The 18,983-nt window shown below is 36.6% G+C and overlaps 1 protein-coding gene across 1 annotated transcript in view; it reads right to left on the bottom strand.

Annotated features, from left to right (window-relative positions):
* Positions 1–18,983, bottom strand: part of BTBD8 (BTB domain containing 8) — a 99,102-nt gene that overhangs the window by 28,525 nt on the left and 51,594 nt on the right. The window contains exons 7-8 of the mRNA XM_068538068.1: positions 12,848–12,928; positions 4,237–4,333 (exon numbers count right to left, since the gene is read on the bottom strand). Of these exons, the coding sequence (XP_068394169.1) occupies positions 4,237–4,333; positions 12,848–12,928 (178 nt within the window). The remainder of the gene's footprint in view (positions 1–4,236; positions 4,334–12,847; positions 12,929–18,983) is intronic.

Below are 18,983 nucleotides of genomic sequence, written 5' to 3'. Positions count from 1 at the left end.
CTCAAACAAAATGACAGAATTTAATTAGATTGTGATTATATAAACATATTTTTAAAAAGCACATATACAGAAGTAATGAACTAAAACAATAAATAAATAAAACGTAGATACAAGTAGTGAAGAACTCACTGCTCTTGGCGTTAAGCCTCAATATGTGCTACATATTACCTGTGCCATGTATTTTCAGTTTTTTAGACTATGTTCCTAAGCACATCTATTGCCCTATTAGGGTGAATAGAGTTCAGCTTCTCTTTGTACACATTCATTAGTTGTGATTTGAGTTTATACACTTAATAAAGACCAGCAATCGACCAATATGTATATATAGTCTCTAAATATGTACTTCTGAAGATACCCTGCACTCAGAGAAGAGCAAAAGCTTCTTCAGAAATGCCTCCAGCATAGTCCTTCAAATAAGGTCAGTGATTTCCAATTTTTTTTAATAGATTTTTTTTCCATTTCATTATTTATTTATTTATTTTTGGCTGCGTTGGGTCTTCGTTGCTGTGCGTGGGCTTTCTCTAGTTGTGGCAAGTGGGGGCTACTCTTCATTGCGGTGCGTGGGCTTCTCATTGCGGTGGCTTCTCTTGTTGTGGAGCACGGGCTCTAGGTGTGTGGGCTCAGTAGTTGTGGCTCGCAGACTCTAGAGCACAGGCTCAGTAGTTGTGGTGCACAGGCTTAGTTGCTCCGCGGCACGTGGGATCTTCCTGGACCAGGGATCGAACCCGTGTCCCCTGCATTGGCAGGTGAATTCTTAACCACTGCACCACCATGGAAGTCCCCCAACTTTTTAAATTACAAATTGCTATTAATTTGATTTCCTAATACCCTTCTCCTAAAGGTGTTACATATTATTTAGGAAATTAAATGTAAATACCTCTTTTTGCACATCAACAATTTAGTTATTCCCTTTGAGATAACTGAAGGTACTCTAAATTGTCCTAAAATCAGAAATGGCTATCACTATATAAATTATACAATAATTCTACTAAGTTAAATAATTTGGTTTTCTGACCCACTTCAGATAAGATAAAAGTAGTATGAGGGAAGAGACTACTGGTATAGACATAATTGACAACCTAAAAGCATCCAGAAGCATAAAAAATTATAAAAGTAAGCACAAGAGTTAAGAAGTGTAGCAATCTAATTTTATTTAGGAATAACCAGCCCTCCACAACACAAAGTCCACTACTTGATGTATAACTTAAGAATAATTTCCATAAAAAATATTAAAATGCAAAATAATTTGCTGCTTAAAGGCAAAGGCTAGAAAACCAGCTTGTGGGCCAAAACTAGCCCACCATTATTTTTGTGAATAAAGTTTTATTGGAACACTGCCATGCTGTTCCATTTACATATTGTCCATAGCTGTTTTTGGTCTACAACAGCAAAGCTGAGTAGTTGTGATGGAGACTGTATGGCCCACAAAGCCTAGAATATTAACTATCTAGCCTTTTATAGAAAAAGTTTACTGACCCCTGGCTTAAAGGGATAACTTTAGCTTTCTAAGAATTTTACTTATATGGAAAAGCTGATTTCCTAAGTGTTTTTGTAATAGGATGACTGACCTTTAGTCATCTTCAAAACCTGCTTGTAAAATTTGGGAAGACATATATTTAAATTATAACCTAAGATATATTTTTAAATCAGTGGCAAAAAACATAATGTAAAAGCCACTATAATCCTATAAATGAAGTTCTAAAATTTACTTTTAAAAAAGGCAAGATTGTGCAGTTAATGAAATGACTGAAGCTAGCTTGCCAAGAGTTCCGGGGCCAGTTAACCATCATATTATATCCCATCATATATTACTGTGGCATGTGCTATAATAGATTTACTATATTTAAGTCACTGCCAAGAAACTGCATAATTGAGATCTAGAAGTTAAAAATTATACATTCAAAAATATATTTATCAAAATATATATTGTTAAAATATGTAAAGCAAAAAATTTAAAGATCAGGTCAATAAAAACAAAAATTGCTCTCAAATATCTGTTACCACAGTAGTATAGACTACATTAAAATAAAGTTAAAAAATTTTCAACAAAATGCCATACTGATAATTTAAAAGCATTTCATCTTCTGTTGTTTTAATGGCAACAAATATGCCTTTTGTATTTTTAAAATTAAGTGAATTATTGAAAGTAAAATATAAGAAGCTGCATGTAACCTGTGTATACTCATGAACATACTAAAAAGTAGAGGCAATGGTCCAAAGACAATACATAAAAGAGATTATTTTTTAAATGTTTCATGCAATTGGTTTATTGAGGAGTCTCAATTTAAAGGAGATACTAACAAAACTTTCTTTCCCCAATTAGTGCTATCAACCATGCTGTGTCAAATTCCCCCTTTTCCCATACTTTAATGATTATAGGCAAATTCCAGTACCTTCTGGTTACTTTTGGTATTGAAATTCAGTATAGTACTATTTAAACACCTATCTCATACTTGATTTAAATCTTTCACTCCCCATCACTGACTACACTTTTAGTTGGGGAGATCTGGAATGGAGATGGTCTCTTGCTCCTCCGTTTTGTGGGTCTAACTCCTGTGGAAGAGGGTTATGGATGGCTATGGTCACCTTATGTAACTAACCAGTGACCAACATGGTAATAGGAAGATGTCCTTGACTACTCTAATCCAGATGTTGGTGGCCTTTGCTAATGTGGTGGCTTGTTAAGAGACAGACTGAACTTCACCCTAACCTCTCAGTGGTAAATGTTCTTCTAGGGTTCATGATGCTTGATGCCTCCCTACATGGGACACTGTCATTTGACCCTGTATCAGTCTCTTCTAATCTTCATTGAACCACTAAGGTCCCTTTCCTTCCCTGCATACCATGTATAATTGGGGTGTGGAATGGAGTCTCCATTATTTTTTTCTATCTATGACAATAACTATTGCCTCTAGTCACCAGGCTAGTAATGGCTTCTCCAGCAAGCCTCCTCCTCCCTTAAGAAATCTCCATATTCAAGTATATTCTCACTGGTTCCTGAGACATATTCCAGGCTCTTCCAAGAAATCTCTTAGTACTTTCTTCTTCTTTGATGGAAGTTGCGGAGTGGACTGGGTATACAGATATGATTAATGTCCATCTCGGGGCTGAGAAGACATTATCTCCTCACTGCAGATACCCCTATCTTTAATCTTTATTTGGAACAGGCTCTTAACTTTCTCTTGGCTGGGAAGATGGGGGAAGATGAAAGAGAAGGAAAAGTCTTTCACCAGGATTCTTCACTTTCTGCAATGCTGAGGACACCACAGACTGTGCTTCTTCTTCTAGCTCCCTTACTTATAGAGGCTGGAATGAATGGTTGATTAAAGGTAGCTAAGGGGTTTAACTGTTTCTCAGTGAACCTTGAAGGGTTGGTAGTGGTGGTAGACCCAGTTCATGACTCTGTTTTAGCACATGGGGTGATTTCTCAGCTACAACTTACAGACAGATAGGAAAAGTCCTATCCAACACAAAAATCTAAATTTAAATGTGATTAAAATTACATAATTACAATGCATATTGTTGGCTCAAGTAGCCAATAAGAGGGGACTATTGATGTAAAAAATTCTTTTAAGATTTGTTTTTTGTTGATTATAAAAGTAATACATGACCATGGTAGAAAATTTAGAAAATGTAGAAAAGAATAATTAAGGAAATAAAAAATAGCAGAGAAAATTAGAACAATGGTGAATCTAAGAATAATGTACAAAATGGCTTTGAAATGCATAGTATGGTATCTTTCTTTAGACAATAAATTTACATTTGCATAAACTAAAATTAAAAAGTCAGTATTCATATAGCACCTGGGGGAGAGAAGTAGAAGAGAACTATATCACACCCCAAGTACATGCTATAAAGAGAAGTGGTAGGAAGGAGGAATGTCCTTTCAGGGAAAAGAATGAATGAAGCACTGTGCAGCCCTTTGCTAAACAGAGAAAGTAGTTCCCAACTTCCTTTCTCTTAGTTCCAAACCCTAACTGCGAGTCCCAACCGTATACTCCACCTTTGAATTATATAGAATATTTCCATATCATTTCAGTAAACCCCCACCTCAACTTTATCTTACTTAAAATGATCTGAATTAACTTCTGTTTTCTGCAAGCACATCCTAAGAGTTATTTCTCAGTTAGGGTTCTCATTAGTTAAAATGACAACACTAACAGAGTTAAAAAGCTAGTAGGTAATAATGGATGACTTTAAGCACTAGGTAAAAGATTTCTAAGACTCAATAATTACCTTCTGAAAGAAATTACAGTAATCTCTTCTTAAAATATAGACTGCTACTTCTTTTAGTCCTTCTAGTCCATACATATCAGCCATACTGAGTATCTGCCTAAAATAAAAATAGATGCACTGTTAATTCTTTAATTTAAAAACCAAGGCATAATACACAATAATTTTTTTATAATATATAGTTTAGAAAAAAGAATTATCTTAATTATTTTAATTCTAACTTTATACCCTACATAATACTCTTTATAGATTATAAAAAGGACATCGGTCAAAAGTTGAAAGCCCTGTAACTTGATCTGATTTGTGGGGAATAACACGAAGTAAATTGGGAGATGTTTCAATCAAATTCCCCTCATATTCTCAGTGTTATATGCAACAAAGCCCAGGAAACTGTTTCAAAGGCTGCAAAAGTTACAACTCTTCACAACAAGTATGAATCATAAAAATTTAGGGGGAGGGCAACTAATTGATGCTTATCATATTGAAAATGTCTACAGATGACCATAAGATTGGAGATGGCATCCAATGACTCAGAGGGTTTCTGTTGCTTCTTTCAGTTGGCAAGTATTTCTGAGTACCCACACATACTTTAGGTACTTAGGAAACCTACAAGCCTTGATACCATGATAAAATTTCTTATAGGTTTCCAGGGGCAAAACTTCAGTACTTAATCCCTTTGACTCATGACACCTTCTCCCCCAAATCATATTTATTCAGTTTATAACTAAAGAAACTAATGAATATTTAAAATTAAAAGAGCAGCCTTCAATGTAAAAAAAAAAAAAAAAGAGCAGCCTTCATTTGTCTGATGTTAGAATAGCAATAAAAGGAGAGAACATTCAAAAAAAAAAAAAAGGAGAGAACATTCAGAAAATTAGAAGAGCAAGACAGATTTCACTCTCCAGTAGGATTTCAGCAGCTTAGACGGCATTTCACCAGAGTACTAAAGAATCATATTATTTTTTTTGGCCACATCACCCAGCATGCAGGATCTTAGCTCCCTGACCAGGGATCGGACCCGTTCCCCCTGCAGTGGAAGCGTGGAACCTTAACCACTGGACTGCCAGGGAAGTCCCGTTAATCTTTAGGATGCCTAAATTCTCAGATTAATTTTAGGGTTCTTTTCCTTTTCTTTTGACATTCTAAAATTAAAAAATAAAGTAGTGAAGATGGCGGAGTAGAAGGACGTGCTCTCACTCCCTCTTGCGAGAGCACCGGAATCACAACTGGCTGCTGGACAATCATTGACAGGAAGACCCTGGACTTCACCAAGGAGGATACCCCACGTCCAAGGACAGAGGAGAAGCCACAGTGAGACGGTAGGAGGGGCGCAATCAGAGTAAAATCAAATCCCATAACTGCTGGGTGGGTGGCTCACAGACTGGCGAACACTTATACCACAGAAGTCCACCCACTGGAGTGAAGGTTCTGAGCCCCACGTCAGGCTTCCCAACCTGGGGGTCCGGCTACGGGAGGAGGAATTCCTAGAGAATCAGACTTTGAAGCCTAGTGGGAATTGATTGCAGGACTTTGACAGGACTGGGGGAAACAGAGACCCCACTCTTGGAGGGCACACACAAAGTAATGTGTGCATCGGGACCCAGGGGAAGGAGCAGTGACCCTGGGGGAGACTGAACCAGACCTACCTGCTGGTGTTGGGGGGGTCTCCTGCAGAGGCGAGTGGTGGCTCTGTTTCACCGTGGGGATAAGGACACTGGCAGCAGAGGTTCTGGGAAGTTCTCCTTGGTGTGAGCCCTCCCAGAGTCTGCCATTAACCCCACCAAAGAGCACGGGTAGGCTCCAGTGTTGGGTTGCCTCAGGCAAAACAACCATCAGGGAGGGAACCCAGCCCCACCCATCAACAGTCAAGTGGATTAAGGTTTTACTGAGCTCTGACCGCCACAGCAACAGTCAGCTCTACCCACCACCAGAGCCTCCCATCAAGCCTCTTAGATAGCCTCAACCACCAGAGGGCAGACAACAGAAGCAAGAAAAACTACAATCCTGCAGCCTGTGGACCAAAAACCACAGTTACAGAAAGACAGAGAAGATGAAAAGGCAGAGGGCTATGTACCAGATGAAGGAACAAGAAAAAACCCCAGAAAAACAACTAAATGAAGTGGAGATAGGCAACCTTCCAGAAAAAGAATTCAGAATAATGATAGTGAAGATGATCCAGGACCTCGGAATAAGAATGGAGGCAAAGATTGAGAAGATGCAAGAAATGATTAACAAAGACCTAGAAGAATTAAAGAACAAACAGAGATGAACAATACAATAACTGAAATGAAAAGTACACTAGAAGGAATCAATAGCAGAATAACTGAGGCAGAAGAACGGATAAGTGACCTGGAAGACAGAATGGTGGAATTCACTGCTGTGGAACAGACTAAAGAAAAAAGAATGAAAAGAAATGAAGACAGCCTAAGAGACCTCTGGGACAACATTAAACGCAACAACATTCGCATTATAGGGGTCCCAGAAGGTGAAGAGAGAGAGAAAGGACCAGAGAAAATATTTGAAGAGATTATAGTCGAAAACTTCCCTAACATGGGAAAGGAAATAGCCACCCAAGTCCAGGAAGCGCAGAGAGTCCCATACAGAATAAACCCAAGGAGAAACACGCCGAGACACATAGTAATCAAAGTGGCAAAAATTAAAGACAAAGAAAAATTATTGAAAGCAGCAAGGGAAAAACGACAAATAACATACAAGGGAACTCCCATAAGGTTAACAGCTGATTTCTCAGCAGAAACTCTGCAAGCCAGGAGGGAGTGGCATGATATACTTAAAGTGATGAAAGGGAAGAACCTACAACCAAGATTACTCTACCCGGCAAGGATCTCATTTAGATTTGATGGAGAAATCAAAAGCTTTACAGACAAGCAAAAGCTAAGAGAATTCAGCACCACCAAACCAGCTCTACAACAAATGCTAAAGGAACTTCTCTAAGTGGGAAACACAAGAGAAGAAAAGGACCTACAAAAACAAACCCAAAACAATTAAGAAAATGGTCATAGGAACATACATATCGATAATTACCTTAAACGTGAATGGATTAAATGCCCCAACCAAAAGACATAGACTGGCTGAATGGATACAAAAACAAGACCCATATATATGCTGTCTACAAGAGACCCACTTTAGACCTAGGGACACATACAGACTGAAAGTGAGGGGATGGAAAAAGATATTCCATGCAAATGGAAATCAAAAGAAAGCTGGAGTAGCTATACTCATATCAGATAAAATGGACTTTAAAATAAAGAATGTTACAAGAGACAAGGAAGGACACTACATAATGATCCAGGGATCAATCCAAGAAGAAGATATAACAATTATAAATATATATGCACCCAACATAGGAGCACCTCAATACATAAGGCAACTGCTAACAGCTATAAAAGAGGAAATCGACAGTAACACAATAATAGTGGGGGACTTTAACACTTCACTTACACCAATGGACAGATCATCCAAAATGAAAATAAATAAGGAAACAGAAGCTTTAAATGACACAATAGACCAGATAGATTTAATTGATATATATAGGACATTCCATCCAAAAACAGCAGATTACACGTTCTTCTCAAGTGCGCACGGAACATTCTCCAGGATAGATCACATCTTGGGTCACAAATCAAGCCTCAGTAAATTTAAGAAAATTGAAATCATATCAAGCATCTTTTCTGACCACAACGCTATGAGATTAGAAATGAATTACAGGGAAAAAAACGTAAAAAAGACAAACACATGGAGGCTAAACAATACGTTACTAAATAACCAAGAGATCACTGAAGAAATCAAAGAGGAAATAAAAAAATACCTAGAGACAAATGACAATGAAAACACGACGACCCAAAACCTATGGGATGCAGCAAAAGCGGTTCTAAGAGGGAAGTTTATAGCTATACAAGCCTACCTCAAGAAAGAAGAAAAATCTCAAATAATCAATCTAACCTTACACCTAAAGAAACTAGAGAAAGAAGAACAAACAAAACCCAAAGTTAGCAGAAGGAAAGAAATCATAAAGATCAGAGCAGAAATAAATGAAATAGAAACAAAGAAAACAATAGCAAAGATCAATAAAACTAAAAGTTGGTTCTTTGAGAAGATAAACAAAATTGATAAGCCATTAGCCAGACTCATCAAGAAAAAGAGGGAGAGGACTCAAATCAATAAAATCAGAAATGAAAAAGGAGAAGTTACAACAGACACCGCAGAAATACAAAGCATCCTAAGAGACTACTACAAGCAACTTTATGCCAACAAAATGGACAACCTGGAAGAAATGGACAAATTCTTAGAAAGGTATAACCTTCCAAGACTGAATCAGGAAGAAATAGAAAATATGAACAGACCAATCACAAGTAATGAAATTGAAACTGTGATTAAAAATCTTCCAACAAACAAAAGTCCAGGACCAGATGGCTTCACAGGTGAATTCTATCAAACATTTAGAGAAGAGCTAACACCCATCCTTCTCAAACTCTTCCAAAAAATTGCAGAGGGAGGAACACTCCCAAACTCATTCTATGAGGCCACCATCACCCTGATACCAAAACCAGACAAAGACACTACAAAAAAAGAAAATTACAGACCAATATCACTGATGAATATAGATGCAAAAATCCTCAACAAAATACTAGCAAACAGAATCCAACAACACATTAAAAGGATCATACACCACGATCAAGTGGGATTTATCCCAGGGATGCAAGGATTCTTCAATATACGCAAATCAATCAATGTGATACACCATATTAACAAATTGAAGAATAAAAACCATATGATCATCTCAATAGATGCAGAAAAAGCTTTTGACAAAATTCAACACCCATTTATGATAAAAACTCTCCAGAAAGTGGGCATAGAGGGAACCTACCTCAACATAATAAAGGCCATATATGACAAACCCACAGCAAACATCATTCTCAATGGTGAAAAACTGAAAGCATTTCCTCTAAGATCAGGAACGAGACAAGGATGTCCACTCTCACCACTATTATTCAACATAGTTCTGGAAGTCATAGCCACGGCAATCAGAGAAGAAAAAGAAATAAAAGGAATACAAATTGGAAAAGAAGAAGTAAAACTGTCACTGTTTGCGGATGACATGATACTATACATAGAGAATCCTGAAACTGCCACCAGAAAACTGCTAGAGCTAATTAATGAATATGGTAAAGTTGCAGGATACAAAATTAATGCACAGAAATCTCTTGCATTCCTATACACTAATGATGAAAAATCTGAAAGAGAAATTATGGAAACACTCCCATTTACCATTGCAACAAAAAGAATAAAATACCTAGGAATAAACCTACCTAGGGAGACAAAAGACCTGTATGCAGAAAACTATAAGACACTGGTGAAAGAAATTAAAGATAATACCAACAGATGGAGAGATATACCATGTTCTTGGATTGGAAGAATCAACATTGTGAAAATGAGTATACTACCCAAAGCAATCTACAGGTTCAATGCAATCCCTATCAAATTACCAATGGCATTTTTTACGGAGCTAGAACAAATCATCTTAAAATTTGTATGGAGACACAAAAGACCCCGAATAGCCAAAGCAGTCTTGAGGCAAAAAAATGGAGCTGGAGGAATCAGACTCCCTGACTTCAGACTATACTACAAAGCTACAGTAATCAAGACAATATGGTCCTGGCACAAAAACAGAAACATAGATCAATGGAACAAGATAGAAAGCCCAGAGATTAACCCACGCACCTATGGTCAACTAATCTATGACAAAGGAGGCAAAGATATACAATGGAGAAAAGACAGTCTCTTCAATAAGTGGTGCTGGGAAAACTGGACAGCTACATGTAAAAGAATGAAATTAGAATACTCCCTAACACCATACACAAAAATAAACTCAAAATGGATTAGAGACCTAAATATAAGACTGGACACTATAAAACTCTTAGAGGAAAACATAGGAAGAACACTCTTTGACATAAATCACAGCAAGATCTTTTTTGATCCACCTCCTAGAGTAATGGAAATAAAAACAAAAATAAACAAATGGGACCTAATGAAACTTCAAAGCTTTTGCACAGCAAAGGAACCATAAACAAGACGAAAAGACAACCCTCAGAATGGGAGAAAATATTTGCAAACGAATCAACGGACAAAGGATTAATCTCCAAAATATATAAACAGCTCATTCAGCTCAATATCAAAGAAACAAACACCCCAATCCAAAAATGGGCAGAAGACCTAAATAGACATTTCTCCAAAGAAGACATACAGACGGCCACGAAGCACATGAAAAGATGCTCAACATCACTAATTATTAGAGAAATGCAAATCAAAACTACAATGAGGTATCACCTCACTCCTGTTAGAATGGGCATCATCAGAAAATTTACAAACAACAAATGCTGGAGAGGGTGTGGAGAAAAGGGAACCCTCTTGCACTGTTGGTGGGAATGTAAATTGATACAGCCACTATGGAGAACAATATGGAGGTTCCTTAAAAAACTAAAAATAGAATTACCATATGACCCAGCAATCCCACTACTGGGCATATACCCAGAGAAAACCGTAATTCAAAAAGACACATGCACCCGAATGTTCATTGCAGCACTATTTACAATAGCCAGGTCATGGAAGCAACCTAAATGCCCATCAGCAGACGAATGGATAAAGAAGTTGTGGTACATATATACAATGGAATATTACTCAGCCATAAAAAGGAACGAAATTGAGTCATTTGTTGAGACGTGGATGGATCTAGAGAGTGTCATACAGAGTGAAGTAAGTCAGAAAGAGAAAAACAAATATCGTATATTAATGCATGTATGTGGAACCTAGAAAAATGGTACAGATGAGCCAGTTTGCAGGGCAGAAGTTGAGACACAGATGTAGAGAATGGACATATGGACACCAAGGGGGAAAACTGCGGTGAGGTGGGGATGGTGGTGTGCTGAATTGGGCGATTGGGATTGACATGTATACAGCGATGTGTATAAAATTGATGCCTAATAAGAACCTGCAGTATAAAAAAACAAACAAAACAACTAATACTAAACTTTCATTGGGTTATTTGTATGGAAATATGTTAATATAAATGTTTCAGACATTACATGAAATTTCTAAAAATCTTATATTTGTATTTGTATGGAAATATGTATGGAAATATGTTAATATAAATGTTTCAGACATTACATGAAATTTCTAAAAATCTTATATTTGTATGGAAATATGTATGGAAATATGTTAATATAAATGTTTCAGACATTACATGAAATTTCTAAAAATCTTATATGTTCTGGTATAATGTTATAAGTAATAATCCTAGTTATTACTTTAAAATGTATATCTCAGAAATAATTAATTTTCTTGTCAACTGCATTATTATGAACTTTCATCAAATCTTTAACCGTGGTCATTTTTAAGTCTTTTGTCATTTACAGACAGTTCTGGGTGTACTCTGATGATTTTGCAAATATGTTCCTATAAAAGGGTTCCATCTTCAAGAAATTCATGGAAAAGACTCTGACAAGTACAGGTTTCTGGTAACTGACTGTACTGCTGAACTGAATGAATAAGCATTTTCAGAACTCTAATGAAAAACTGATGAACTCATAAAAGTGCTAAGAAAAGATCAAGATAAAAAAAAAAAAATTAATTACATGGGACTGAGTGAACTGATGAGGATGAGTATAATTTTTGTGACTTTCTGTCTGAATTAAAAAAAAAAAAAAATCCCACAAGGACTCAGAGGCAAAGAATGTACAAATCAATTTTCACTGCAAAGTAAAGGAGCTGTTACAGTGGAGGATTACTGGACTGAATGTCAATATTATGACATAGTATGAGTGTGTTTCATGTTTGGTAAGTGCAATCATCGTTGCTTTTGTTGTGGTCATCCATGTACAATGCTTGGTGTCAGTCTATTTATCTCTTGTAAAAATAAAATACAGTGTGTGTGTGTGGAAAAAAAAAAAAAAGTAGTAAAAAAAATTATTCCAAATTTGATAAAAGTTGTTAATTTTATAAAAACCTGTCATCTATTTTCCAAAACAAATATTAAGTTTTTCTAACATAATTTAAGTCTAATAAAGACTTTTCTTTTTTCTTTTTTCTAATAAATTTAATTATTTTTGGCTGTGTTGGGTCTTCGTTTCTGTGCGAGGGCTTTCTCCAGTTGCGGCAAGCGGGGGCCACTCTTCATCGCGGTGCGCGGGCCTCTCACTATCGCGGCCTCTCTTGTTGCGGAGCACAGGCTCCAGACGCGCAGGCTCAGTAGTTGTGGCTCACGGGCCTAGTTGCTCCACGGCATGTGGGATCTTCCCAGACCAGGGCTCGAACCCGTGTCCCCTGCATTGGCAGGCAGACTCTCAACCACTGCGCCACCAGGGAAGCCCCTAATAACGACTTTTCTTAATCTTATTACTGTGAGTTGCTAGGTCATCTTTTCTTCTAAATAAGGTGACTTACTATTTTTAGATATTCCCAAAATACACACAAGATAGGCAAAATAGACAATAAAAGTGAAGCTTCTACTTCACTGACACTTTTAAACAAAGCTCAACAAAGCAGAAGCCACAAAATATTAATACTTTTATATTTAAAATCATTAAAAAATAATACATACCCAACATTAGCTTTGTCTGGAAAGTCCAAAGTTCCTCCATATATAAAATGTATCAAAACATTCATTTCTACACGGCTTATCCTGAAAAATAAAACTATACTCAAATCCATAAATAATTAAGATTTAACTGATAGCAATGATACATTCTATTTTCCCATAAACTTTTAGCCAAGATAATGTTATAACCTCATTTTTATCTGAAGAATATATTCTTCGAATAACATCCATGAGATATGCCATTAGTTTAAAAATGAAGCATAACTGCAGCTATGGGTTTTTATATGCTATAAAATGTTATTAGTATATTATAAAATAATTGATTATTTTTTGGGCATCTTCCATGATAGACAAAGTTAGAAAGGACTTTGGAGGTCATAGTTCAACCTCTGGCTCATTAAGAAATCCTTCTCAGCATCTTTGACAAATGGCCTCTGGTCTTGCTTAAAGCCTGGGATGGAAAACTCTATTCACTAGAAAGAGTCTTGTTATGCTGTATAGATTTCTTAATTTGTAATACCTATCCAGTGGCTCTAGCTCTGCCAACATCCTTGTTTTACAGATTTAAAAGTAAAGACATGACTTAAGAAGTAGTCTGAAGTGATAATCTTTATGTCCCACTGACTACTAGATCTCAAACTCTAAATTCATGACTTCCTCTCCCAACACCCCAAATTCGGTCTTCTTTCTGTTTTTCTTATTTTGTTCATAGCACGGTTACAGGACTTCTTGCATCTTGTCCCACACTCTATTCCTCTGTTATCAAGGGAGGTTAATTATCTGGTTGGTAGACAACAACCACTGGCTGTTGATCAAGAGGAACTTGAGATGAGAGGTAATTTGATTCCTTTTCTCCTTTCTTCTCTGCTGAACCAGTGGTAAGAGGTGATGGGGAAGAAGTACATCCGCTGTCCAGATTCAGACTTTCTCTCAGGTGGGCTGTCTTAGAGTAGACATAGCAAGCAAATCAACTTTGGCTCTTGCGTTAAAGCACAATTTACTGCTTTAACAGTTTTTATCAAAAATCAAGGAAATGTTTTCTAACTTCATCTGCTGAGTCTTTTGTCTCATTTTGAGCATGAAGAAAGTATACTATTTATTGGGGCCCCCTCAAAACTCCAACAGATAGCAAAGATGGATAGCAGATGCCCCTCTTCCCCATCACCTCTTTTCACGGGTTCAGCAGAGAAGAAAGGAGAAAAGAAATAAAATTACCTCTCATCTGGAGTTTGTCCTGACCAATGCCCAATTGTTGTTGGATAATTCACTCTCCTTGGTACCGAGGAATAGAAGGTGGGACAAGATGCAATAAGTCCTGCAACAGTGCTATGAATAAAATAGGAATAACAAAAAGAAGACTGAACAATAACCTAAATGCCTAAGTCAGAGCTGGAGGTTCATCTTAATTCTCTCCCTCATTATATTCTGTCATTTTATACCTTCAAAATTTTCTTGAATTCAGCCTCTGCTATCTAATTCCCCCTTTCATTGCCCTGGTTTAGCCTCTCAGTTTCTCTCCTCTGTACTATGATAATGTATCCTCTCATGTGGGCTTCTTGCCTCAAATTATCTCCTTGCATCCCATTTCCCACATTGTTATTAGAGTGACTTTGCTAAAATGTAAATCGCATACAGCCCCTGACTTTAAAAACCCTTCAACAATTCTCCATAGCACCTAGGAAAAAAGCCTAAATTCTTTAGCTTGGTGTACAATGTTCTGTACCATCTGATCTCTAGTTCTCCCTCTCCAGCAGCTGTTCCAAGATAAGTAAACTGCCATTTCTTATACCTGAACTACTTATAATTCTTTATACATCCATGCCTTAGCAGATACTGTTCACTCTGCTTAAAATTCTCTTCCTCTCTACTTATTTCATCTTTTAGACACAAGACATGTGGCTCTTTACCTCTGATTGTTTCCTTAATGCTCCCAAGGGGGAGAAAAAAAGAAATCACTGAATGTTAAACATAAATAACTAACATCAGTTGAGCATTTATTATGATTCAGTCACTGAGCTAATAAGCATTTTGAATGCCATTAGCTCATTTAATCATCATAACAACTCAATGGTAGATATTGTTATTAGTCTCATCTTACAGATGAAACAACTGAAATTAAGTAACTTGCCCATGGGGGCAGGTGTTAGAAAAAAAAAAGTAAACTGCCCAAAGGCAAATGACTAGTGATGCACTGGATCTTAAATCCAGGCAGATAGCACTGGAATTTTGGAATTTAAATCCAGACTCCAAAGCCTGGGCTCTTAAGCAGTATAACACACACTAACACACACACACACACACACACACACACACACACACACACACTTCCCTTATCACATTTATCAAACTGACTTGTAATATCTTTGTTTACGTATTTGTTTCTCCTTCTAAACTGAGTTCTGTGAGGGCAGGATTTGTGTCTTATTTACCCTTGCATCTCTAGTAGCAGCAGAATGTCAGCATTGATTCAATATCCCCAGGATGAGAAGAATTTCCTTTCCCCACATAATACTGGAGCTCTGCAGTGGAAGCAGGGTAGGGACAGTGCTGATAAGACCTTCACAGTTTGTTAAGCATGGTATCTAATGTCTGCTAAAGGAACAAAAGGAGGAAGGCAAGAAGAAAAGAAATGGAGTCCTCAGGGTAGGACTCAGAAAGGTGTCTGCTTTGATTCTATGGCCTTAAATAATATGTGCTCAATAAATGTTTAATGAATATTTAATGAATGGCTTATTAGGGTAGTTACAAGCATCTCCCAAACCTTCAGAAGGAATACTGAGTTGAAAACATATAAATATTTTTCAATTTACTTAATAAATATTTACTGGCCCCTACTGGTTTCTGCTGATTCAAAATTCCACATCTTTAATACTTAGAAAGAAGTCAAATCTCTAAATATTCTCATTTATATACATGGATACAACAAGATTTGATCTCAGAATGATTATGCCATATTATCTATAGTTTGTAGCCTAAAACAGTAGCATAATTATTAAATTACATGCACTTTTCCTCAAAATTTCGAGAGTCATTCTTATCAGTGTTAATGAGGACTGACCATTTCTGTTGAAAGAATAGTTTCTTCTAAGACTTGACATATTTAAGCAAAGGATAATAATGACTAAGTAAAAATAAAAGGAGTTTTATTAAAATAAATAGCAAAAGCTAGACATTTGAGCTTATGTATCAATACATATGATAGCTATAAAAACAGCAAGAAACTGTTTTCCTGCTGTCTTGACAGATGTTTTACTAAACTGCATTCTCATTATTGTAAGTCATTTGTATTTTTACTAAAAGTGTTTATAAAGACATGATCAACTGACCTGGAAAAAAAAAACAAAACCCCAACTAATTACTGCAATAGCGCACAGTTTAAATGGAAAGATTTAAAGCACTATTCCCATTTAAATGTAATCAGAATAAAATCCTGTAGGAGATGAAAATATTACATATACCCAGAGTTAGAAAAAAGAAAAGCCTATGAGAGGACAGAGCTCTAGGATCAGATACAACATGTGCCCAGTCTAAAACCTCTTTGCTTTATATGTGCTTCCTAAAGTTTCAGGCTCCTATATATGTGGGCTAAGGTAATGTAGGGTCTCATTCACTCATTCATTTCTTCATATACAGTCAATATTTATTGAATGATAGGCCCTATTCTAGACCTTGAGGATACAAGAAGCTTACGTTCTAGAGAGAGGACATGGACAATAAATATGTCAACAAATATACAAAGAAGATAATTTTAATAGTGAAAAGTGAAGACAATACAACAGAATAACATAGAAGAGAATAACTAGAGAGTTAGGCTGTAGCTACTTTAGGTGGGGTAGTTTGGGAAAAGCCTATGGGCCAGATCATACAGGTTCTTATACATTATGGTAAAGATTTGGGTTTAATTCTGATTGTGATGAGAAGGCATTGAAGGATTTTAGTCAGAAAAGAAATATTATCTGACTTATATTTGAAAAGATCATCCTGAAGGTTCACAGCAAGCCCAAGAATCTCCCAAGGGAGACGAGAAAATCCAAATTTATGCTCTAAAGTCTCAAGCCACCACTGAAAGACCTCTTTTTACATAAAATGGAAACATGTGGGGTTTCTTTACAGAACTATTGGCTGTGGTTCAATTTCCAGTATAGGATGTGGAAAATTTCCCCCTTCCTCCACCAGGAGAACTTCCTTCCAACTATATCCTTCCCCCTCCAACTCTGGGACATGGATAATAGGACAATAGGATAATTATTATCAAGGATAATAGGACCCTACTATTCCTACTATAATTTATTGAAGGCTGTCCATCTTAAAAATATCATGTTCATTACATCTTTGAGCTACCAACTCATTAAAAACATTCGGTTCTTTTCTGTAAGGATTTCAGATAGGATTTCAATTCTAATCTACTGCAGAAGACATCCTGCAGATATGCAACAGCGGCACAGTTCCAAAAGCGGCTGCTGACCAAGCAAAGCAGGCGTTGCTGTCCTGGTACTGTAAATGGCCCTCACTTGAAGCCTTTTCTCTCTAGAAAATGAGACCAATATAATTTAGGGAAAGAAGAAAAAGACAAATATTAATGAGCACTACATACTACGTACCAAGCACTATGCCAGGTGTTTTCTTTCAACAACCTCAGGAAACTTAAGGAAGGTAAGCAATGTCCTTAAAGTCATGTAACAGTTTAGGACTGGATGTAGGACTTCCTATAAGGACACCAAAGGCCATGATCTTTCTACTATACCACACAATCCATGGAAACATCTACCCAGGATTACAATATAAGTTAATGTGAAAAGAGAATTTATTTTGTAGATTACTTTGTTATAATATAAAAATTCCTAGAAGATGTGATTTTTTTTAAAAAGTAAAATTCCTAAATCCCCTTTAGCCTTCCTACAGCTTTATACACCACCATGATGCTAATAACATTTTAGGTGGTAATTTGAGACAGTCAATTTGATATATGATACAGGAGGGGAAAGCAAAACAGATTGTGTGATGATAATAATAATAAAGGATGTAGATAAAACCCAGAATCTGTCAGGAAATTCTCCTTTCATTTTAGCATTAGAAAACCTTGTTACATCAAGCAAAATAAAAGAGTCAGAAAGAAATGTATCCTCATTTCCAATGTGCTAGCATTAGAAGTGAATAAGCTGATTAGGAGTAAGTCTCCACTGCTGAAATAGCAGCTCTGGGTAAGATGATCCAGTAAGGAGTAGAGTCTTGCTTACAACAGAAGTGAAGGGAAAATACTGTAAGAGGAGTGAGCCTGATCACTGCTGGCACTGCTACAACGTACAGCCTACTTATTTGTAATGACAGTTTAAAACAAATTTGGCTACTTCTACTTGGCTTTCCCTTGAACCACTAAAGTTGGTCAGTAGCAGTCAAGCCATATTATAAGAGGAGATATTTATCCATTACCTCCACTATAATGAAAGAAGGAAAATTATAGGTGGTGAGTAGAGACCAATAGTTATGCCACTACTTCTTTCTTATCTATTGACCTCTTAATAAATAGACTTCTCCTTTAAAAGCCTGTGTGTTTTGAATGTTTAATCTGATCACTCATGAGTGCTGATTAAAGATTGCCTTTGTTCCTATAGCTAAACTCAGAGGTCATTTTGAGCAATACAGAATAGATAAAAGTAGAGCAGCTCTGGTTGAAGATGTGCCCCTTCCCAAATGGCCTTCCCCTCATATCCTAATCCCGTGCCATGTATTCCCTAACATACCTACCAGGAACTTTAGGGTCTTATGGGAAAATCACTGATTTAAACAGTGGAGAAGATCAGTCTGAGATAGCTCAAGAACACACGCCAATGCGAAACTTTTAATTTCTTCAGTGACTGTGGTGGAATGGACTTTGAATTAAGAATCAACAAACATGTAACTTATATTCAGCATAAGCACTTATTTACCAAGTAACCCCTGGAAGACATTTAATTTATCTGATCTTGTTTTTACTCATCTGTAATATGTGAATATACCCTCTCTCTCAAAGACTGATTCTAAAAATTAAAGGGCACCATAAGTGTGGAAGAAACCTAGAAAATATATGTTATTGTAAGGTATTATCACTGCTGAGGACAGAATCTATTTGGAGAGAGGAACAAAGGTATATGTTAATAGG

This window comes from Eschrichtius robustus, chromosome 3 (assembly GCF_028021215.1).
Source record: "Eschrichtius robustus isolate mEscRob2 chromosome 3, mEscRob2.pri, whole genome shotgun sequence".
Taxonomy (NCBI): domain Eukaryota; kingdom Metazoa; phylum Chordata; class Mammalia; order Artiodactyla; family Eschrichtiidae; genus Eschrichtius; species Eschrichtius robustus.
Note: the sequence above shows the minus strand (reverse complement) of the source record. Positions and strands in the feature narration are given on the sequence as shown.